The sequence below is a fragment of the Brassica napus genome, chromosome C8 (genome assembly GCF_020379485.1).
Source record: "Brassica napus cultivar Da-Ae chromosome C8, Da-Ae, whole genome shotgun sequence".
Taxonomy (NCBI): domain Eukaryota; kingdom Viridiplantae; phylum Streptophyta; class Magnoliopsida; order Brassicales; family Brassicaceae; genus Brassica; species Brassica napus.
The window spans coordinates 2,918,538-2,942,614 of NC_063451.1; the positions used below are offsets into that span (position 1 = coordinate 2,918,538).

The window sequence follows — 24,077 nt, forward strand, 5'->3', positions numbered from 1 at the left end:
GGATTCTGTTACGAGTTGTTGAGTCAGTTAGTGTGTGAGCCTAGTATAAAAGGTGTGAGAGAGTGTTTATTACTCTGGGAGACTTGTTTTGGGAAACTAGTTAGGCTCTTGAGTGTTTACTCTTGAGATTTGGGCTCATCACGGTTCACCACCGTGTTGAGATTGTTCTTGGTTACGTTTCATCAATAATACGATAGTAAGGCTCTATCAATTGGTGCGGTGAGCCGTTCGATCGCTGCGACGGTTACGGTGAGCTCGGATCATTAAACGCAATGGTGATGGTGAGCTCGATCAGACGCAACGGTGAAGACGGATCGTAACATTGAGTTCGGAGAAGTTTCTGATCTTCAATGGCGTTGCCGATGAATTGCGGCCATGGATTTCATCAATGGAGGTTGGAACGACCAAACACAACAGTGAGATGTTTGGAGCTTTGCGAAGGACATCAATAGTAAGTGAAATGTTTTTAGCCAGTAAAGTCCCACATCGGTGAAAACGAATGTTTACTTACTGTATATATAAGTTTAGCTCACAAGTACTGTGTGTCGAGCTTAGTAACGCAGGCTTGTGATCCAAGTGGAGACAACAAAGTGATGGGACATTGGGCTGATCTCTTTGGGCCGGGTTCGGATGGGCTATCTACTGGCCTGCCCATTCCAAGTCGGGAGTTGAGTGTTTGGACTCGAGCGAAGGCTTGCGGTTTGAACGCTCTTAGAGCGGAGGAGACTGCGTGAGGCTGGTTTCAGAGAGCAGCGTCCACCTCCCGCTTTCGACGGTGGAAGGATTACGGGCCGGTGCCTTCCGAGCCCACTATGACCCAATAAGCCTGCTCCAACTGGACCATCACTTTTTTCATTTTTTCCAGGACTTTTCGTGAGTTAATGAAGAAGCTCTACGTAGATATATGAAATCGGAACACGTCGAGGATGATCGGGAAAACTCATTATGAGGTTCTCGAGGTTTATTAAGTTTTCAATAAATTAACTCGCTGCTTTCATTTCCACATTTCTATAATTTTCGAAAATTGCTTACAATTTTATAAGATAAAAATCAAAGTTTATCTTTTAACTGAAAGAAAACATATATACTATTAAAATAGAAGTCATGACTTCTTTCATGTGTGATTTTTTTATTTGGACCATCCTTAGAAAATTTATTAAATTTTACATAACTTAATTTTAATATCTTTATTTGAAATACTAATAAATATCTTAAAGAAATGTCTAACAAAATCTTTCAAATATCTTTTAGAATCTTTTTAAAAATATATTTTCAAAATTAGTTAATAAAATTTTAATTATCACAAAGTATAATTAGATACTAAATTTTAGTTTAGTTTTGATTGTAAAAAATAATAATGATATAAAATACTTTTAATAGTAATGATAATAAAAAATTTAAATTGATTTAATTTATTATTATTAACGTATATTTTGTGAATATTAACGTATACACGATATGAATAAATATATTTTTTAAAAAGAAATATTCATTTCTATTTCTAATTTAAAAATAAAAATTCTTATCTATTTAGCACAAAAATTATGACATATTTCATATGTGATTTTTTTTAATTTAGACCACTTAGAAATCACACCTTTAAATGTTTTTACCAAGTAATACAACTAATTTACACCTCTTTTTATAGATGAAACATTCGATATTTATTCATATCGTATACATAAGACTTTATTATTATTAACATATGTGTAATCCCCTAAGTTAAAAAACAATTCGGTTTATTATTTAAACAGCTATACTAAGTTGGTTTGATTAATAACTATATACCAAATTTTTTATTATGTAGTTCAACTTAATTTAGTTTCTACATATATTTCAAATTTAGAAATAAAACAAAAATTATGTAAATCATTATCGTTACATAATAATATTTTTAAAATAAATTTTGTCACAAAAATAATTTTTTTATAAATTTTATAATAATACTATTATACTTCACGTAAATATTAGTATAAAATTAAATAATATATAACACCAATTTATATTAATTTAGTGATATATTTTATTGCATAATCTAAAATATTATACTACTAAAAAAACCCGCACGGTCGTGCGGGCCAAGATCTAATCGTAGAATTTTATAACATCAATCTTGGCATAAAACATTTTGAGGTTTATTATTATCGTTCAACGACAGTTTCGGCTTTGCTGTGTAATCTTTAATAGGTAACAGACATGCGTAATGCGTCTGTCTTGAATAATTTTCAATCTTTAAGACATGAGGTCGAGAAACAGTTTTATTCACGATCTACTACTCTATCAACCGGTAATAAACTCGACAAACTTGGTCATGAATCTGGGAGCATTTTCAGAACAAGGGTTTAAGAGATGAAAGCAATGATCTTCATCTTCCTCCTCCATCACCTCAACATCTCCTCTCCACCCACTCTTCTTCAGCTTCTCCGCGTACCCCAAACCTTGCCGCACAAACACATCTCTCCCAGCAACCGCAACCAAAACCTTCTCACATCCTAAACCCGAAAAATCTGACCCGGATCCGACTACATTAAACCACGGGTCATCCGCTCCATCTACGCTATTCGGACTAACCAGCTTCTCCCAAACTTCAGCAACTCGCCTCCTCGCTTCTCCGTCTTGCAAATCAAGCTCGTCGATCGGTTCTTTCACCCAAAAAGCTGGATGCACGATCGCAGTCCCTTTGATTCTTGCGTTAAGCTTCTCCTTGCCGGCTCTAATGGCCATGTGATTGGCCATGTTTCCGCCGGCGCTGTCTCCGGCGAGAAAAACTCTGTTGAAGTCGGCGTGTTTGTTGATCCAATCTACAGGACCAGACCCGTTTGAATGAGAGATGATCCACTGTATCGCAGACCACGAATCCTCGTACGCCGCCGGGATTGGATTCTCGGGCGCAAGGCGGTACTGAATCGACACGGCCAAGCAATTAGCGGTTTTGACGACCTCCGTGAGGAAATTGTGGTAAATGGGGGAGAAAGGGGAGCCGATGAGCCAAGCTCCGCCGTGGATGTAGATAAGCAGCGAGAGCTTGTTGCTACATGTGGTGAGTTCGGTGGATTTATGAGGGAGGAAGAGACGGACGGAGAGGTTATGCCCTGGTGAGTATACGACGTCCTTTGAAACGACGCCGTTTTGTGGAGTTAGAGATGCTGGGATGGTTTCGGTGCCGGCGAGACGCTCGACGCGACCGTCTTTGTAAATCCTGACGAATGGGGGATGCTCGGAGACGAGATCTGATGAAGTTTGTGAAGAAATACAACGTACAGTAGTGTCGGTTGGAGTGGATAGCCGGCGGAGGTAGTGGCGGCCGGCGATGATAACGGCGGTCGTTGAGAATGGCAACGATTGGTAAGAGGGAATGAAGTGGCGGATGAAGAGAAGATGCGAACGAAGAGAAGAGGTAAAAACGATTCGTCGGAGCATGGCCATTGGCCACCAGAATATTCTCTCCAACAAAGATTGCTTAGAGCATGATTATTGGGAGGTTCTTAGTGAAGAACCCTAAGATAGGGAGGATCACTTTAGCTGGGTGTTGGATATGATCCGAGAAGGCCAACGGCACTTCTGGAACTGAGATGGATTGAAAGGATCGTCAAGAGATGCGGAATGACTCTTGATATACCCACGATCTAAGGCTAACCACCAAAAAAAGAATGAAAATGTTGGCTAACCATCAAACAACACACAAAGATGAATTGGCTGACCACCAAATCAACAAGCTGGTTCACACCAATGAACTAGCTAAAGAACTCTTTCTCTCACTCAGAGAAGAAACAAAATAAACAACCAAAACTGAACTGCTTTATTGATGAAATGGACTACATATTTATAGTGTTTTGTAGATCTAAGAATTAAATGAAAAAGTAGATCTAGATCTAGATCTAGTCTTTAATACGAAAATAAAGAGATAAGACTAGACAAGGTGACTGTTCGGCTTCTGTCCAGATTCGTTGTATCCTGAAGCATGAACCGCGGTAAGGAGAACGACGGATGTGGGACTGTCCGTATGAACCACCATGTCCAGATCATGAACCATACTGGACCAAGTGTGTCCTATGTCTTCAGATAGGTGAAGGATCCTTGCCTTAGTGAGATTTGGCTGATCAAAGTGCATGAACTGATCAAAAGGGTCGATCAGTCCATCAGTACGGTCGCCGGTACGTGCAGTATGAGGCAATCGAGCCAAAAGAGAGAAGTCTCGATCATTTTGTGAAACCTCATGATCCAAGTCAAGTCTGGCATGATCTTTCTCAAGTCTGGCATGATCTTTCTCAAGGCATGATCCAAGTCAAGTCTGGTATGGTACGGTGAAAAACATGAACCTCGGTTGAAATGTTTAGAACGTCCTGAACTCCATGCTGAGCTGGTTCCATATAATGATCCGTGGACTGCGGCACATCACTTAGGGTGGGGTTCTTAGCGCAATATAAGAACCCGTCTCTTAACTTTTAACTAAAAAAGCTAAGAACCGTCTCTTAAAACTCTATAGTGTAGACAAAGAGTTCTTAAAGTAAAAAAACTGGACCGCGTGTACCTGTCTTTATAGAGCTGTTTTGTGCGTCTTTACTCTTTTTGGAGTTTTTCCTTTCTGGGACAAAAATACGTAAATGCACCAGCCGGAAATCAAACCCGGGTCTCTATCGTGGCAAGGTACTATTCTACCACTAGACTACCGGTGCTTTTGTTCGTTTCTTATCTCTAAATCTTTATGTTTAAATCTTTATGTTTGTTCCTTTAGATATTTTCATTTCCTACCCCTAATTTATTTTGCATTTCCGGCTTAGCTATTTTGATGCGTGAATGTAATAAGCAAACTGGCTTGTAATATAGAAAATGAGAGAAAATATGTTTGAGATTCATCTTAGAGTTTCAATTGTTAATGTTTGTAATAAACGTTTTATTTCGGTTTTTGTATACCAGTCCCTACTGCAGTAGCAGTCACAAGTACTGTTTCACCTGACTTCATTTGTGGTGCATGTCAATCACCTAAGATAATGGAAATGCTGTCAGACAAACCTACTTAAAATACCAATTAAATATTATAACGTTATATGTTGCAAGAGATTAAAATGGGATTTTTTAGAACATTTGCCTATTGAGTTCCACACAAATTATGGACCCCAAAAATATTTATACATATATAATATATACATATATATACATAATACATATTTTAATAACCCCCATTAGAAGTGGTCTTAGTACGAGATCAATAGAGCGTAACACTAAAGATATTCTTCTTACTACAAGACAAGGCACATTTACAAGGATTCCCTTTACATTCTTGTGTGTTTTATAGACTGTGTTACAACTTTTGAAAGGAGGTCCATAGCTTAAATCCAATTATAAAAAATATGTAAGAAAAATTAATGTGTTCATTTCGTTGACAACTTGGTTGTTTATGCAAGAGGAGAATACAACTTTGTATGATAAATAGAGATTTTAGCCAGCTCAGAGAGGCAATAAGGTAAATCATCATCTCTTATATATTAAAAAAAAAAGTAAATGCGTTTACACTAAACTAGACACATGTCACGTGTAGAAACATTGTAATAAATGTGTTTACACTAAAATAGACACATGTCACATGCATAGAGTTTCTCAACCAAATTCTAAATATGTTTACACTATGTACTTTACGTTTTTTACAATTCGATTCGTTATCTGTTTTGATTCGAATCAAAAAATCTGGATATTCGTTACTTTACGAAGCAAATCAAATACTGAAATGCAATATCTGTAAAAAAACAATATATATATATATATAGGAACGGATATCCTATATAGGAACGGATATCCAGTTTGATCTGTTATATGCATATATATATACACATATATTTAAAGAATTATGTATAAGTTACATATTATAGTTTATATAAATTTTACAATATTTTTGTTTTGAAATAATTTCATTTTAAGAATTTTATTTTTTATGTATTATTTTGAAAAATGGCATTTAATATTAATTAACAGTATCTTTATATATTTTTACATACATATACATGTGCACATTGACGTGAGCACCTTATAACTAAGTATTTACCAGAAATATCTATTTTTTTTTTTAAGTTAAAATATTCTTTTTCTTAATGATTCTTTCACTAGTAAAATGATTTGTCTTAATAATTTTTTTTTTTTTTAACTATTATCTGTTTAGAAACTATAATATGAAACCATTGGTTCGACATCTCTAAAATTCATAACATGAAAACAAACAAATAATAGTCACTTTTGATTATCACAGGAAAAAAAAAACCCAAAAACATCACAGATATCCGGATTAAATGGATTAATGTCTGTTTATTAAAAAATAACGAAACAAATAATCACATTCAGCGCAAGGCGCAGATTATTACCTAGTTATCATCTATAAGACGAAGAGAATCAAATGTGATAATGCTCTCAACGTAACCATTTAGTTGAAAGCTAAACATGTCCACGATTGAAAACTTATTAACGGGAGAGTCTACATGACATCAAACAACTTATGATCCCCACACTTAAATGTAAAGCTATAACAACTTCGTAGCTACTAAAGAGCTCCAACCAATCCTAAGGATTCTTTTACTGAATCTCAAACTGGATTTGGATTTGTCCGTGTTTTTTGTTCACAGCCTCGACGTTGTCTGCTCAAACGTCGGATCAATGCAAACCACAACCTGCCCATGAAAATGTAACAAAATCTCTAACTTGCTTTTTATGAATTAGTCTCTCTGGAAATGGGCTTTTTGAACCATGTGACCTTATAAATTTTGTGTGTTTCCATGCCTATTAGAGCATGATTATCCGGGGTCCTTAGTGAGTTTCTTAGTGCGTGGATCCCCACAAAATCCTTAAGGATCGGTTACAAAAACTACTAATTAAGAACCGATCTTAGTGAGTTTCTTACACTGTTCGCGGGTCCCACTGACTCGTGGCGGCCAGCGATTGATTTGTTTTTTAATTTTTTTTTTTTTTTTTTTTAAAACTAAGGGTTGGGTTTCTTAGGGATAATCATGGTCTTAGGGCATCATTATTGGTGTCCCTTAAGCTGGGTCCTTAAGCATAGGGTCCCTTAGCTTTTAACTAAAAAAGCTAAGGAACGGTCCTTAAATAAGGGATTTGTAAGAAGTCCTTAACGTTTTTAGTTAAAAGTTAAGGGACCTTACGCTTAATGGCCTCAACCTAAGGGACACCAGCAATGATGCCCTTAGGCCCCATGAAAACTTAGGTTCTTCTAACTTTTCTGTTGGTAAAAAGAGGATTTACTATTTTACCTTTCCGGTGCTTTTACCCGAATGCAGATACTCAACAGCGTCTGAAACAGTGTTTAGACCTATAAACTTTTTCTGATCAATCCCAACCTACCAAAGGTGACAACAAAAAGGCGATTTGGTGAACAAAACCAAATGTAAACAAAAGAAACGTGTGGTTTAAGGTAAGACACTCAAGCTTATATACTACCTTAAGCTTTCCGAGAGAGTAAAGATTGAATAACTTGTCGAGATTTTGTTTCCAGAGTTGACTATATTGCACCAGAAAGAAACCAGCCTGAAAACAACATTCATTTGGAACAAATCAGTTCAAGTGACCAACATAACAAGTTCCTTAAATCAACATTCTAGGTGTAGCAGTTTAATTTGAAACAACATTGTCAAGAAAACACTAGAACTGAATGTGACAAAAAAAAGAAGGTAGAGACCAGAGCTGATAACATACCACGGTTTGGCTTTTAGCAAGAATTTTCTCGCACAGCCCTGGATAGTTAGATGGCTGCCATCCCTTCTCCCCTTGATACTGACAAGAGATACCAAGTTATAATATATACTACTTTAGCAATCTCTAAATCTTAAATAAAACAGAAGAACTGATGTATAAGGAAGTGAAAATGGTAGGGAACCTGAGAGATCATTCCAATCACTATGAGTCGTCCGTAAACAGCAAGAGCATTCAAGCACAGATCAAACATTTTACCACCAACAGATTCATATATGATATCCACACCCTTTGGAAACTCCTTTTTCAGGACCTATGAAGATTATGTCACAGCATGAATAATATAATCCTCTAGTAACCACATATACTAATACATTACAAACCTACCGTCTTAATATCCTCGGCTTTATAATCAATGACTCGGTCTACACCAAGCTCTTTTAATAACTTGGCCTTCTCTGATCCTCCACAAGTAGCAATTACCTTATTTCCGGCTAACTTTGCAAGCTGCATAGAGAATCTCACAAAACATATATATTAGCTACAGAACATAAACCATTACAGATTCAAGTTCAGAATCTTGTATACCTGGACAGCGAATTGCCCAGTCCCTCCAGCAGCAGCAGTCACAAGTACTGTTTCATCTGATTTCATTTCTCCTGCCTGTGAATCCCACAAGACAATGAAAATTTTCAGACTGCATATCCATTACGTTTTGAATGATACAAGATAAAACATATAACACGGTTAAAGCAGATAGTTAACAAAGCTCTTGTCAGTACCTTTTCAAGGGCGGTTAAAGCAGTTAATCCTGAAGTAAGCATGGCAACAACTTCTGGATCTGGCCTTGGAACAGGGAGCACATGCTTAGAAGAAACCTAAATCCACACAAAAGACAGGATCAAGCCTTGAAAAGAATCTCTAAAACATTTGCTATCATATGGATTAGGAACTCTCATACTATCATGTATTCAGCATATGCTCCAAATGTCATAACAGCAGCTGGAGTCCCAACTTCTAAATTCTTAACAGATTCTCCCACCGCTGCAATTAGTCCAACTCCCTGACAAATTAAGTGAAACAACTTAAACAGTTTTGAACATGATCCACCAATAAAAGCCTGGAGAAGTTGAATTTAACAATATGTTTACCTCAAATCCAGCATCAAAAGGAAGCTTAGGCGAGCCACCGGTAAAGTAACGACCTGAGCTGAAGTTTACCTACTCATGGTTTACAACAAGGATCCATAATATTTTTTAGACTGATATACTCTCATGCTATGTGTGTGATATGATAAGCATAGAGATCTTACATCACTTGCGTTAACACCAGCATAGATGATTTTTAAAAGAACTTGGTGTGGTCTAATGGGTAACTGTAGTGGTGTCCGAACTATGCGGGTAGCATTACGGAAATTATGAGACAAGGCGTGTACAATTCTGAAGGAGACAGAGAGTAAGACATCAATATGTAGATAGAATTACAACATACATCGGTCTATGGTCTGCATATTAACTTACATCTTCTCAAAGCTTTGAGGAAGTTCAATAGTTGAAGTTACTTTAAAGGAAGTTCTTTTGCGGGAACCTGAACCAACCAAGTACTTTGCCTGTTCCATTGGAGTCGGCCAATACTCCAAACCCCTGCGGTTGCTAATCCATAAACATGCACCGGCTTTACTCTCATCGGTTATAAGCTCAAAAGCACCTAGAGATAAATAAATAAAAGATTAACAATCACTAAAATAGTATTCATGTGTTCCAATTCATTCTGTACCAATCAACCATATTCTAGTTTCTTCAGTATGAAAATATATAGAGAAAGTCTGAAATTTCCAACAGAGACACACGGATCCTTAGGTTATCTAAGTGTTAAGTATAATCAGATATGCGCACACACCTTTAATAAGCATATCCATGGGCATGTAACCGCCTATTGACTGAAGGAAGGAAGCACCAATAGCTTCAGCTAAGTCCGTCTGGATAAACTGCACAACAGAAGTGCAAGAACCAAAACTTCAGGCAACAGTCAGCTATTTTGTCAAATGAAAAATCTAAACCCATCTGGCCTACTCATGACACCCAACTTCCATGTAGCTGACCAAGCTTCTTTATCTTACATATTTAAACAGCTCAATAGAGCATAACAAAACATTTTGAGAGACGTTAGAGATATTATGCTTACTTCAGGGCAAAGCACATTGATTCGGATCCCTTGACGCTTCAAATGTGCTAATGATCTAGTAAATAATACAACACCGCCTGTAGAAATGGAATAGCCAGAAAAAATAAATACAACGGTGAACATATGAGAAGAAATAATAAGCAGACAAGCAAACCTTTGGCAGCAGAGTAGATAGGATCAAAGGACATTGGATAAAGACCAGCAGCTGAGCCCATGTTAATGATAACTCCAGGCTTTTGTTTGCCTTTCATAGCTTTGATCTACACAAAATGTGATCAATCATAACAATCATAAGACAGAAAATGGTAAGAGAGTCTCCACAGAAAGAAAACACTTATGTGGGAGGTAAAAGAAGTGAAGACTTACTGCAAGTTGTGTGCATTCAACTACTGCAACAAGATCCACATTAATGGTGCGTCTCCATGATCTAGATCCATCACTGTCATATTTATCAAATCTTGCAGGATTGGAAATTCCAGCGTTGTTTATGCAGATGTCCAGTGTTCCAAATGTGGCTAAGTGCTTGTCAAAAGCAGCAATGAGATCTCCTGATCTCACATGTTGTAGAGTATTAAATACAATACTAACACAACAGTTTTTGTTACTCATTATCAGAGAGAGAGACTGACCTCTGTTAGTGACATCACATTTGACAAAGATAGCAGAAGGAGAGTTTAAACCGGGATGGAATGGAGCATTGGCCTTTTGAACAAGAGAAGCCGTCTCTGTCCCTTTCTCCTCGGAGAAATCAACAACGGTTACAAAAACACCTTTCTCTGCAAGAGCCAAGCAGAGAGCTCGACCTACACATATTTCAATCACCCAAAAAAGAACACAACACTTGTATTATTTACTTTTTTTTTTTGCATGCAACAGTTTCCCAACAGAACTAAACTAGTAGATATGCTCTGAAAACTTTCTTACATCATCATGGTAGAGTACGATGTATTCGTACAGCATAAAAGCTAAAGGCAAAAAAAAAAAAAAAAAAAAAAGTACACACACGTCACCAACAACGGATTCGTACGAATAAATTTAAGGATAACAATTTCATCGTAGAAAATCAAAACCATTTAATAAAGTTATTTTCCAAATAGACAAAAAAATATACAGGATATATCAAGAATCAGAAAAAACTAAAGAAATCGGGAAATGAAATCTAACCGATGCCGGAGGCGCCGCCAGTGACGAGAGCGGATAAACCAGGCTTGATCTCCATTGATTTCGAGTGAGCTTCGATTTGGTTAAGGTATTAAAAGTCGTAGCAGAGCATAGGTTGAAGAAAGAAGATGATTGATGGAATGAAGATTGAACCTCGAAAGTCGACCAAGAGTGGGCCCACTTTTGTATCCCTATATATTAAACCGAGAAGCATTTGAAAAATTAGAACTTTAATTTTGTATTAATTAAAAAAAATTCCAAATCCTAGGTGGCATTCTAAATGCCTTCTAAATTCTATTTCAAAGAATTCTAGAGCATCTAATATAAAGTATAATTTCATCTAATGGTGTCACATTATTCCATAATTATATAACACTAGAGAACATTATATTAACCTAAAATATATGAAGTGTGTATTCTTTCCTTAAATAAAGGCTACGGAATTACCTAATATGATTTACATATATACGGGAATTAATGATTATGAATAATAAAGATTTGATAACAATTTTTGCATCCTTCTTCATTTTTGTTAAATTTATATTATTAAAAAAACTTAAACAATCACATTAACAATATAATAAAAAAATTAGATTTTTTCTTATATGTTATATTTTGAATTTTTTAAAATGACTTTAAATTACAAAATAAGGAAACCTTTATATGTTATATATATTTTTTAAACGACTTTAAAATACAAAAATGAGGACACCTTATATGTTATATTTTTCTTATATGTTAGAATTTTCTTATATGCTATATTTTGAATTTTTTTAAAACGACTTTAAATTACAAAAATGTAAGTTTTCCTTAAGTATACGACTAAAAACATTAAAATGACATGTATCAATTTGATGGTTGATTTGAAAGCTTTCAAAACCATATGGAAGATAAAAGTCAAAATAATTCAACTGTGAAAACAATACTGTTCACTTTTTTCAAGAATGTGTTTCGCTGGAAAAAATAAGATTTTTATGTCATAATTTATTTAATGTCCACTAGAGAACATATATTAACCTAAAATATAAGAAGTGCGTATTCTTTCCTTAAATAAAAGCTACAAAATTACCTAATATGATTTGCATATATATGACAATTAATGATTATCAATAATAAAGATTTGATAACATTAACTATATAATAAAAAATTAGATTTTTTCTTATATGTTATATTTTGAATTTTTTAAAATGACTTTAAATTACAAAAATGAGGAAACCTTATATGTTTTTTTTTTAAAACGACTTTAAAATACAAAAATGAGGACACCTTATATGTTAGATTTTTTCTTATATGTTATATTTTGAATTTTTTTTAAACAACTTTAAATTACAAAAATGTAAGTTTTCCTTAAGTATACGACTAAAAACATTAAAATGACATGTATCAGTCCGATAGTTGATTTGAAAGCTTTCAAAACCATATGTAAGTTAAAAGTCAAAATAATTCAACTGTGAAAACAATACTATTCACTTTTTCAAAATTGTGTTCGAGGAAAAAAATAAGGTTTTTATGTCATAATTTGTATAATGTCCACTAGAGAACATTATATTAACCTAAAATATAAGAAGTGTGTATTCGTTCCCTAAATAAAAGCTACGAAATTACCTAATATGATTTACATATATATGTCAATTAATGATTATGAATAATAAAGATTTGATAACAATTTTTGCATCTTTCTTCTTTTTCTTTAATTTTATATTATTAAAAAAAATAAACAATCACATTAACCATATAATAAAAAATTAGATTTTTTCTTATATGTTATATTTTGAATTTTTTAAAATGACTTTAAATTACAAAAATGAGAAAACCTTATATGTTATTTTTTTTTTAAAACGACTTTAAAATACAAAAATGAGGACACCTTATATGTTAGATTTTTCTTATATGTTAGATTTCTTCTTAGATATTATATTTTGAATTTTTTAAAACGACTTTAAATTACAAAAATGTAAGTTTTCCTTAAGTATACGACTAAAAACATTAAAATGACATGTATCAATTCGATGGTTGATTTGAAAGCTTTCAAAACCATATGGAAGATAAAAGTCAAAATAATTCAACTGTGAAAACAATACTGTTCACTTTTTCCAAGAATGTGTTCGATGGAAAAAATAAGGTTTTTATGTCATAATTTGTTTAATGTCCAATCCGATCAACCCATGATGTATTAATTATAGTTTTGTTTCATTATTTTTAATAAAAATTGATCCGATCCATCGGAAAGAAATTATATAATAACAACAAAAAATATTTTATATATATAAATAAAATGATCACATATATAAAAAAAACTATCGATAATATATACAAATAAACTCATCCTGCGCAAGTCGCAGGTCTTATCCTAGTTACTAATAGATAAGCCCCACCTAAGTGTTCTCTTGTGACACGTCTGCAAATTATACACGACACTTGTTTGGAAACCCAGTTTGTCTTAACCTAACGCCCAAAAATAAAATACACTTTGTAGAAAAAAGTAGGGAATAAAGGAAATCGACTTATTTTAGATAAACTCTTAATTTAGAAGAAAATTTTGATATGTTTGAAAAACAATTGAAACGTTTTCGACTAAGGCTCTGTCTAGTTCAAACGCAGAGATTGCGGTTGCGGTTGCGGAAGTTTGCGGATACGGATGGTTGCGGTTTCTAGCGGTTTTAAGAGATTTGTACGACTTGTTCTGCAGTTAGAAATGAATGCATTTGCGGGATACTTATGACTGATTAACTACCAAATACAGTAGCAGTTAAATAATAAATTAACAATATTTACATTTTATTTAATTATAAAATATCAAAAATCATAATATTATAATAAATATGAAAATTATATTTAGAAAGTTATAGTTTTAAATTTTTTAAAATTATAGAAAATATTTTTATTTTAAAATTTTATAATAGTAATTAAAATATAATAGATATATTTTAGTATTTTTATAATTCTAATTTTAAATTTTTATTTTTGTATTTATATGTTTTAAAAAAAAAACAAAAAAGTTTATCCTCCCGCAACCGCCTGCAACCGCAAACGCTAGCTGGAACCAGCTTTTGATTTTAAGAGGTTCAGAGCGGTTTGAAGCGATTTGTAACGGTTTATATAATTGTTTCGAAACGGCGTCAACTGCTACCAACCGCAAAAGCTGCGTTTGCTGGTGGTAGCGGGGAAATCAGTAACACCTAATAGTTGCTAGTTAATTATAACGTAAAATGTATTTAAAAAAATTGGCTTCTTTTGTATTTATTGAATTTTGTTATTTCTAGATTATTTTAAAACCTCGAACATATCTATACTATTAAAGCAGGATTCTATTGTCATAATTACCTTAGGGGCATGTTTCCTTCACTAACATTGCATGTTTCATTAAGGGCAATTAAGTAATATTAATAACAAATCTATATTGGGTCATTATTTTTGGATCCAGCCCAAATCAAATCTCTCTTGGGCCATTTGGGCCTATTAAAAAATCAGATTCAATTCTCACCTTTTTTTTTCCTTTGGACCATTGAGTCCAAGTTCAAATAATTTTTTTTCAACTACTCTTAATTATTATTATTTTCTTTTCTTAATATAATTTAAGCATTCATAAAAATAATTGAATTTTTTTATTGAAAAGTATAAATCTTTATTAAAAGTATATAATTTTTTAATTAAAATATTAACCCCATAATAAAATTAATTTATCAGAAGTTATACCAACTTAATTCATTAAAAAAATAAAGTTTAATTTTTTTAACATAAATAGTCATTTAAAATGAAATACGATAAATAAAGATAAAATTTTTAAGTCTTTTATAAAATAAAATACAAATATATGAAAATGTGACATTTACTAAATATTTGTCAATTGAAAAAAAAAACAAAAATAAACCCGCGCTTTGAAAGCGCGGATCAAAATCTAGTTATGGTATTAAACCCCCTACATAAATACCGCGCCACGCAATTTTTCTCTATCTAAAAATTATGAGTAAGTAAAAAGAGCGTGTTGGTGTATTAGATGTATGCTTTAAATTAATGTTACTAGTTTGTTAGTATCAACCAAGCGCCTGTAGCTCAGTGGATAGAGCGTCTGTTTCCTAAGCAGAAGGCCGTAGGTTCGACCCCTACCTGGCGCGTCTAATTTTATAACTTCCTTTTAAAAGTTAAAAGTATTCTTGCTAAAAAGTTTAATTATTTTAACCCTACTGAAGTCTGGTTTATGTACAGACCACTGGACAGGTTGATTATTCCAACCAGAGTTCCAAACCGTGTGAACCTCGTAAGCCCTAATGATCCTATCAGAAGTATTACCAACCCCAACACAAAACCAAGATCTAGCAACTAATCGAAGTTCCGTTCACGAATACTTGAAAATTTTAGCACATATCACAAGAACTCAGGTTAGTAGTTCCTTCTCAATTTACACGTGAGAAAACGTTGATCATTACGGAACTAACCCAATCAATTTTAAAAGAGGACGGTCCAATTGAAACCAGAGTGAATGGTCCCTCTGTTGGGCCGAAGACACTGACCCACTCAATTTAGAATTGGACAAAGCCAGAATATGTAACACCGCACCTATGATTGCACGGAAACTGGTCCAATGTTCCATCAACTTATTGTCCCCACACAGATCATAAGCCCACGTTACTAAGCCCGATGTACTGTCAATGTAAGCTAAACGTATATATACAGCAAGGAAAATTTTGTTTCTTCCGATGTGGACTTTGGTGGCTAAAAACATCTCACATTCTCACTTTTTTTTTTTTTTTTTTTTTTTTTTTAATAATAAATATATATTATAATTTTCATCCCATAAGGGCATCGGACTACAGCATTTTCCGATTCACCGGAGAAACATGAACCCTAGGTTACAAGTGACTTGGCTAAGCAAAATACACAGATTACATAACAAAGGAATTTAGGTTGAGGGAAAGAAGACTGAGAGAGCATGCTCCCTCCTCCGTTGACACCGCAGCCACCAAATCCAGATTCCGACGACTTCTCATGACGGGGGGTGTCGAGGCCCGCCAGATCCACCGCCAGTCACTATCAATGGAGCCACCCACGAAGCGTCCCGCGGCCACAAACGCCGCTTTCAGATGAAGAACGGCTCCAAAAACCCTAATTGCCACTTTCTGTAACCGCTTTGCCGCCTCACAGGTCCGAAAAGTTCCGTGCTCCTCCGCTCTTGTCGACGAGGAAAGGAAGAAAAGCGAGCCGGCGAAATTCAGGACAAAAGGGAACCGCCATCCCATTTGTGAGATCCACCGACACCGCAGAAACAAACCCTCCCCTTGGAGCCTAACCCCAGCCCCGATGACTGACACGCGGTTCCGGTTGGGTCACCGTCGTCCTCAAACAGCGTACGCCAACCTTTAACCGACGAGTCACCAGAGCGGCGGAGTTCTTAGGGGCTTCCGCTACAGAGAGCCCACCCGAGTCGCCGAGAGAGAGAGGGGCACCTCCTAGTAGACCGGATCTTGCTTAATCCGTCTCGTAGAGCAAATTCCGGTGGGGGAGAGGTCACGGTGAGCACCGACGGAGACGCCGGAGATTCGCGTAACCTCCGCCCCTTACGAACGCGTTTTGGAAATTAGAGAGAAAATAAACAGTAGCGCGTGAGGCTCAACTGCCAGCTGGGGAAAACTTAAGTCATCTCACATTCTCACTTCATACAGTCGTTTCTAATAAATTATGTTTAATTTCTTCTTCAACACGCAATTTCAATTTTGCTTTGATTACCTGCTGAGTTCGTCTTCCTTATTGCCTGCTTTGTAATGCCTGCTTTGTAATCAGTTATGCGTTTGAAATAAAACTACACGAAGACAACCTCGAATTTAGCACAAGGGTTGTGTTGAACGTGCGTACTTAGACTCGAGTTTCCCTCAAATTTGAACTTGTACAAAGCTTGTCTCTGCGTGAGGCCAAGCGGGTGAATCCTGTGTACTCTAAGCTCGTTGTCTCCTTTTAAGCTTGGAGGCCTTTCCTTCTTCCACACCGTCTCATGTCTTAAAGACTTGAACTTGGCCACAACTGCAGATTCAAGAGCTTCCAGAGTCAGATGTTTACTCCTGGGGTTTGGACAAGAACATTTTCATATCATGTGTTTGATTAAAGGGCTGTTCGTTTGGTTGCCGCAGGTACCGGCGGCAGCGGCAGCGTCAACATTTTGCGTCAACTCTTGTTCGTTTCGTTGACGCAGGAAGCTGCGTCTGACGCCGCGTCCGAACGCCGCGTCCTGCGGCTGACGCCGATAAAACCTGCGGTCGTGATATAATATTCGGCAACGTCAGCGGCAGCGTCAGCGTCTGCGAAACGAACAACAACTGTCTTCATTGACGCTGCCGCCGCCGCTGACGCTGAAACCTGCGGCAACCAAACGAACAGGGCTTAAGTAAGTGAGCAGTTAAAGTAAACTTTCTTTTACCTCAGAAAGATTGATTCAATTATGTATTATAAAACTCTGAGTTTTGTAATTATATTCCAAAAATTGATGTAATGAATTATAAAATTTTAATATTTATATTAGTAAGTAATGTATTAAATTATGTATTTTGTTTCGTAGTTTTATTTATGTGATGCCGATTTTGGATAAAAATCTATTCTATAGTAATAATTAAATTAGAAAATTTTTATTTGAAATTAAACACATATTGTATTTGGACTGGAAAGAAATCATGTGGCACTGAAAGAATTTTAAAAAATTACATGAAACATCAACACAAACGATAGTATAGGAATGTTCAATCCGGTAAAAACCAAATCATTTAAACCTAACCAAATCGAAATAGAAAATAGAATGGGTTTGGTAGTACCGAATCAAACGAATGATATTATTTTTAAGAAACCTAAGTATATGGATATGGTTCAGTATATTAAGCGATCAAAGCGAATAAACCAAAGAAACTGATTAATTCAGATATATTAGTATACTTATATATAAGTTTTATAATAATATATGTATTTTATCAACATTTCCAATAAAAACCAGAGAAATTGGCTATATTATTAGTCATTAAAATCATAAACTAAATATAAGATAAAAATAATTATGATATTATCGGTAGATATTGTTAATATCAATTGTTAATATATATTTATTAATTATATATCCTAGATATCATGTTAATTATATATTATATTTGGGAAATTGCCAAAATACCACATTCATAGTACCACTTTTCATGTTTACACTAACCACTTTTACTCTCACTTTTAAAGATGGAAAAATACATTTATAACCTTTGGGTTAACGAATTTAGGCTTAGGGTTTAGAGTTGAGGTGTGGGGTAGGGTTTTCGGAACGTAAAATTTAGGATTCTAATAAACATATAAATAAATACTTTAAAAATATCAAAAAATAGTTTCAAAAATAATTTTTCAATTTTCAAAAAAACTTTTGGAAAACAAAATTCAAAAACAAATTATAAAAAACGTTTGAAATTAAAAAATGTATAATTCGAAAACATTAAAAACAATTTTTTTTTATTTTTTTATTTAAATAATTATTTATTATATATATAGAAAACAAGGATATAAGAGTTTTTTTGTCTCTTTATGAAGAAAATATTTTTTAAAATGTCTCTTTAGAGGTGGTAAACATGAATAATGATACCAAAAATGTGGTAAGCATAAAAATTTCCTAAATATATAGATATCAAAATAAAATTTTAAATAATAATATTAATTAAACTAATGATTTATCCTAAAATCATGGAAAATATGACAAGTAATCATATTAACTAAAATAGGAAGATGACAAGTAAACAAATTCATTTCTCAAATAATAGTATAGATTAGTTACTAATATATTTTCTAGTTAGATACAATAAAAAACAATATGAAATAATCAAATAGATAACCACCTTCAAATATCTTTTTGTTTAATATATGCATTTTGATTTAATACATTTTTAAAATTTATTTATATTATAGAAAAGAAATATGTTTAAGATAATTTATTTACATGTTTTGTTTAAAAAATAATAATTTAACACATATTATTTTAGTATTTTACGGGATTTATAAGTATAAACATTATTTTGTTTAAATAACACAGCCCTATTATTTTAGTAAATTTTATACATAGTAGCATCTATCGTATTATTTTAGTAAATTTTATTATTATAGGATATATTTGGATGTTATGATATTAAGTTTTATTTTTATTTTTAATTAAGATTTCAAAATATTATATTGCTTTAATTTTTACAACATATATAAATTTTTTTGTGGTGCATTTCAAAATTTATTCTTTATTATATATGATTTTATCTTTTATAAAGTTTGAAATATTATCATTTTGAGTTTAAATATTTATTTTCAAAATTTTATATTTTGTCAAGAAAACTTTAAAAAATACACTACTATTTTGGGAAATTTCCAAAAATACCATATTCATAATACCACTTTTCAAGTTTACCTTAGCCACATATTTCTTCACTTTTAAAGAGGGAAAAATATATTTATAACTCTAGGGTCAACCAATCTAGACTTAAGGTTTATAATTGAAGGATGAGATATGATTTTTGGAAAGTGGAGTTTAGGATGACATGATGATAGTTGCAAAGAAGATGTGTGATGTTCACAAGCTGAAGAGCTACTGAGTTCTGAGCTTGAAATGAAGAGTTTGAATGCAACGAGGAATATTTTAGGGTTGGAGATCTTCAAGGATATGAAGGAAAAAAAGTTTGTCACAGAAGACCTGCAATGAGAAGGTTCTGACAAGATGCAAGATGCTTAACGTTAAACCTATCGATACTCCATATGCTACAAATTTTCATCCTACCATGTATGACAAACTTTTTTATAGTCTGCACAAGACTAGATCTTGCACATGCAGTAAGTGTGGTGAGCAAGTTTATGGTTCAGCCAGGAAAGGAGCAATGGATAGTTGTAAAGAAGATTCCCAATACCTTAAGGGTAAATCTGATGTTGGGATCGTCAATGGGGGTGAGAATTCGGACCTGGTTACATGCAATTTTAATTCTGATTATGTAGGAGATAGGGACAACATGAAATCTATGATTGGTTTTGTATTCACTTGAGGTGGTTCTGTTGTGAGCTGGAAAGTACTGACTTTTCAATCGTTCGTGACTTTGTCTACTATTGAGTTAGAGTATATGACATTGACAGAAGCTGCTAAGGAAAGAATATGGGTGAGAGGACTGTTCAGTGATCTTGGTCTTCATCATGTTCAGGCTAATGTGTTTTGTGATAGGTTGAGTGTTATTTTCTTAGCCAAGAATCATGTTCATCATGAGAGAACCAAATGTATTGATGTAAGATACTATTTTCTTAGAGATGAGAAGAGCATTTTAGTGAAGAAAGTAGAAACAACCAATAATCTTACATATATGTTTACTAAGCCGGTTCCACACAACAAGTTCAAGAATTTTTTTGAGTTGTTGAACGTCTCAAAGTGTTAAGTCTGGTCCTAAGGGACATCTGGCTCAAAAGAACATTTAGTCCAAGTGAGAGCGTCTGACTCTGAGGAGTTTGTGGTCCGACGGGACATCTGACATCTGATATGACAGAATATATGTGGAAAAAAGAGAATTTGGTACATTTATATTTTGAGAACAAAGAAGTGCATTCGTGTACACCTAATTCGGGAGGATTCAACTACTAATGAGGATTTGTTGAAATATGTCTTGAATCTGCGAGTTGACGTCAACCGCCGGATCTAGAAGTCACGAATCGACAGATCCACGTCAACCGAGAATATTGGAAAGTTCATTAAGACACTTTCTTATGTTTGTCTATATGGTTTTAACTCTAGTACGTAGTATGAATTGTACTGTAAAAAACTTATCTCTGTCAATAAAGTATTTTCTTTACCCATTAGTGAACGTAGCCTTAAAGATGAACCATATTAAATTTATGTATCTTTTTATTGTTTATCAAATCTGTTGATATATATATATTTCTTTTCAAATCTGTCACAACATGTTCTTCTCAGTTTCGTGATAGAGAAAAAAAACATCGACCATTACGGAACTATGTAGGTGAGATAACAAAATCAATTTTAAAAGATGATAGTCCAAATTGAAACCAGCTTGATCGGTCCTCTCGTAGCGCAGAAGACACTGGCAAAGCCAATTTAGAATTGGGCAACGTAGCATATATAACCTCGCAACTATGAGGTCCACACAAATTGGTCCAAAGTCCCACCAACTTAATGTTTCCACTTGGATCACAAGCCCACGTTACTAAGCTCGACGTATTGTTATTATGAGCTAAACTTAAATATACAAGAGATAAATTTTTGTTTCTTCCGATGTGGGCTTTGGTGACTAAAATTTAAAAACATCTCACATTCTACGTCGTCTCATAAATTTTGTTTTCTTTCTTCTTAAACATGCAATTTAAATTTTGCTTTGATTACCTGCTGAATTTGTCTTCATTACTGCCTGCTTTGTAATCTCTATTGAACTTTCAAGACTGCGGAGCAGTTTCAGTCAGTTATGTGTTTGGAATGAAACTACACAAAGACAACCTCGAATTTAGCACAAGGGTTGTGTTGAATGTGAGTACTTAGACTCGAGTTTCCCTCGAATTTGAACTTGTACAAAGCTTGTCTCTGCGTGAGGCCAAGCGGGTAAATCCTGTGTACTCTAAGCTCGTTGTCTCCTTTTAAGATTGGAGGCCTTTCCTTCTTCCACACCGGCTCATGTTTTAAAGACTTGAACTTGGCGACAACCGCAGATTCCAGAGCTTCCAGAGTCAGATGTTTACCCCTGGGGATTGGACAAGAACGGTTTCATATATCATGTGTTTGATTAAGTGAGCAGTTAAGTAAACTTTGTTTACCTCAGAAAGATTGATTCCATCTCAAAGCGGCCTCTTTCTCTTACAAAAACATGATAAACTGTGTCTGATCCTCCCCTGGTGCACTTGCAAGGTCCTTTCTTGAAACTAGGACTTTTCTCTTCTTGTTCTTGGATCCTTGTGGCTAGGAAAATGCAGAGACGACAGGAAGAATGCACAGCAGCCATGTCAACAAGTGCCTTGAAAGAATCTGAAGGACCCTCATACTTCCATCTAAAATCAAAACAGACGCATGAAGTTTTTCAAGAAGTTATTACACACATTCATGCTCATTGAAGGGGGAAAACAGACCTTAGTGTCTGATTATAAGCAGCAGGGTTAGCAGCGAGATACTTCATCTTCTTAGCAACTGGCTCCACATCTTCCATACTCTTAATGTGAAGGAATGAATCTGAAGCTGGCGCAAATTCATCTATATTCGGAGCACCAACAACCACAGGTACAGATCCTGAGTAGGAAATGTTTAACAAATTGCTTAGTTTATATAATGTTCATAGGCATGCGGGTTCGGATAGTTCGGCATCCGGGTAGTTCGGTGAGATTTTGAACCGGAAAAAGTTTGATTTGGTATTCGGGTAGAGCGGTTTTAAAACAAATTACTGAAACTAACCAAAGTTTTTGGTTTCGATTATATTTCAGTTAAAAATTTGGTTAGATTCGGTTAAATTCAGGCAATTTCGGTTCGAAATTTTAGTTAATTATTGTTAACAAATTTGTTTTTTGAAAAATCGAGTTAACCAATTACCGAACCAAAAACCAAAGTTTTTTCTTATAAACCTGTCGAACAGAACCAAACTAACCGAAAATTTTGGTTAGGTTCGATTCAAAACCGCAGGCTTAAACGCTCTAGTTAAATACTAATGGAAGCTAAAACATACCAGCAACTAGAGACTGGAAGAACTTCTCAGTGACATAATCCTCCTCGTTAGTGTTCTCAAAAGCCAAACTAAACTTGTAACGCTTAAGAGCTTCAACCTTGTCAACTACATAAACATTGTAAAAACAAATCACATCAAAATCTTTCAAGTTGAACAATTAGCCTTAATCTCTATACATAGTACATACCTTCTCCATCACGGTTCCTATGACAACCACCATATGAATCAATCTTGATGCTACTCTTCATCAGGGCTTCAAGTGCTTTCAGTCGAAAATTCGGAGCACCACAGTTGGAAATAAAAGCAGCAGCTATAGCCTTCTCGGTCTTGGGCTGAACCGGAGCCATGATATCATATTCAGCCCATGAAAAATACCCAACAGGAACATCTGATGAAAGACTAGTGGTCATCACGATATCATAACCACTCCTGATGAACCAACAAGAACATATATAAAAAAAAAGTCAGTCCATTTAATAACATCTAAAAAAAATGTCCTGATGAAAGTGCTTACCCACCGTCGTGCCTGTGAGATATCGTTCTCCGGATAGTACTGAGCTGATTCCATGGAACGGAGTATACTAAGACTTCCAGGTTGATTACCTAATCCAAAGGAAGCGTCTGGTGCTCTACCTGAGCTATCTCCAAATGTACAGTCTATGGAACATGATTGAAAGTCCTGACATTTTGGAGAGACAGACTACTTGAAACATGTGTTCTTGACACAAATCTCTAAACAAACAAAGGTTTTACCTTTTGACCACCGTAGACAAAGATTGGATCTTTCTTGAAATCTCTAGAGAAAGTCACCGAGTCTTGTCTCGTCAACCACTCCTCGCAGCTCTCCGACATCAACTCGATGTTCTGGTCGGGTCTACTCGGGGGAGACTGGGCGAAGAAATCGGTCAACGTGTTGACTAAGGAGACTTTGTCGAGACGACCCAGAAAGCAGATCTCGGCGATGACTACTAGAGCCACGCAGATTGGTAACAAACTCGACAGCTTTCGCTTGATAGATAAAGTGGGAGTAGAAGAAGAAGAAGAGGTATTAGCTACCGGCAATTCATCGTGGGTAGCTCCGATTCTGGGTCCTCGGAGATTCGAGAAAACACCCATGGAAAGAGAGTCCTGTTACTGTTAGGAGAAGAAAAAGAAAGTAGTTTCTACGAGGTTTCTGGGAAAGAAATGGTTTAAATGTTGTTTTGATTTAGATAAAAAAAAAAGGTTGGTTGAGAAAAGTGAATTAATACATGTTTCGATATTTCAGGTTTTGCTTCAAAGTCAATGCTCAACAAGTTTATTCACAGACACTCGTCCCCTCGTTTTTACGGTGTTTTCATTTCCGGATC

The 24,077-nt window shown here is 34.7% G+C and overlaps 3 protein-coding genes and 1 non-coding gene across 5 annotated transcripts; 1 reads left to right on the forward strand and 3 right to left on the reverse strand.

Moving 5' to 3' along the window:
• Nucleotides 1-2,037: 2,037 nt before the first annotated feature.
• LOC106418868 (probable carboxylesterase 4, mitochondrial) lies at nt 2,038-3,544 on the reverse strand. Its single transcript, XM_013859612.3, has one exon. It carries the CDS (start codon nt 3,424-3,426, stop codon nt 2,281-2,283), a length of 1,146 nt encoding a protein of 381 aa, XP_013715066.3. The 5' UTR covers nt 3,427-3,544; the 3' UTR covers nt 2,038-2,280.
• A 2,725-nt stretch (nt 3,545-6,269) lies between these two features.
• On the reverse strand, nt 6,270-11,242 carry LOC106418956 (prostaglandin reductase-3). Of its 2 annotated transcripts, none has more exons than XM_013859689.3 (18): nt 11,041-11,242; nt 10,506-10,679; nt 10,243-10,424; nt 10,031-10,136; nt 9,877-9,953; nt 9,592-9,679; nt 9,213-9,399; nt 9,005-9,131; nt 8,844-8,912; nt 8,654-8,755; nt 8,475-8,570; nt 8,281-8,355; nt 8,080-8,199; nt 7,877-8,005; nt 7,696-7,773; nt 7,441-7,527; nt 7,254-7,340; nt 6,270-6,656 (listed from the first exon to the last, which is right to left on the reverse strand). In XM_013859689.3, exons 1-18 carry the CDS (start codon nt 11,093-11,095, stop codon nt 6,606-6,608), a joined length of 1,890 nt encoding a protein of 629 aa, XP_013715143.1. In that variant the 5' UTR covers nt 11,096-11,242; the 3' UTR covers nt 6,270-6,605. The 2 variants fall into 2 exon arrangements, with proteins under 2 accessions (XP_013715143.1, XP_048621625.1); XM_048765668.1 differs by having other exon boundaries at nt 6,605-7,222.
• Nucleotides 11,243-15,080: 3,838 nt separating this feature from the next.
• TRNAR-CCU lies at nt 15,081-15,153 on the forward strand. Its single transcript has one exon. It is a non-coding gene; the product is annotated as a tRNA-Arg (tRNA).
• A 6,276-nt stretch (nt 15,154-21,429) lies between these two features.
• Nucleotides 21,430-23,986, reverse strand: LOC106418732 (putative fucosyltransferase-like protein). Its single transcript, XM_013859489.3, has 7 exons — nt 23,482-23,986; nt 23,247-23,407; nt 22,916-23,157; nt 22,729-22,833; nt 22,142-22,298; nt 21,833-22,063; nt 21,430-21,759 (listed from the first exon to the last, which is right to left on the reverse strand). Exons 1-7 carry the CDS (start codon nt 23,842-23,844, stop codon nt 21,504-21,506), a joined length of 1,515 nt encoding a protein of 504 aa, XP_013714943.1. The 5' UTR covers nt 23,845-23,986; the 3' UTR covers nt 21,430-21,503.
• Between the last annotated feature and the right edge of the window lie 91 nt (nt 23,987-24,077).

Coding starts and splice junctions, on each gene's coding strand:
- LOC106418868 (XM_013859612.3), bottom strand. CDS start 3,426: ATGGCCATGCTCCGACGAATCGTTTTTACCTCTTCTCTTCGTTCGCAT.
- LOC106418956 (XM_013859689.3), bottom strand. CDS start 11,095: ATGGAGATCAAGCCTGGTTTATCCGCTCTCGTCACTGGCGGCGCCTCC. Junction 9,400..9,591: donor CATGGATATGCTTATTAAAG/GTGTGTGCGCAT, acceptor ATTTATCTCTAG/GTGCTTTTGAGCTTATAACC. Junction 8,006..8,079: donor AAGCCGAGGATATTAAGACG/GTAGGTTTGTAA, acceptor TAATCTTCATAG/GTCCTGAAAAAGGAGTTTCC.
- LOC106418732 (XM_013859489.3), bottom strand. CDS start 23,844: ATGGGTGTTTTCTCGAATCTCCGAGGACCCAGAATCGGAGCTACCCAC. Junction 22,064..22,141: donor GCTTATAATCAGACACTAAG/GTCTGTTTTCCC, acceptor TTTTGATTTTAG/ATGGAAGTATGAGGGTCCTT. Junction 21,760..21,832: donor ATGGAATCAATCTTTCTGAG/GTAAACAAAGTT, acceptor TCCAATCCCCAG/GGGTAAACATCTGACTCTGG.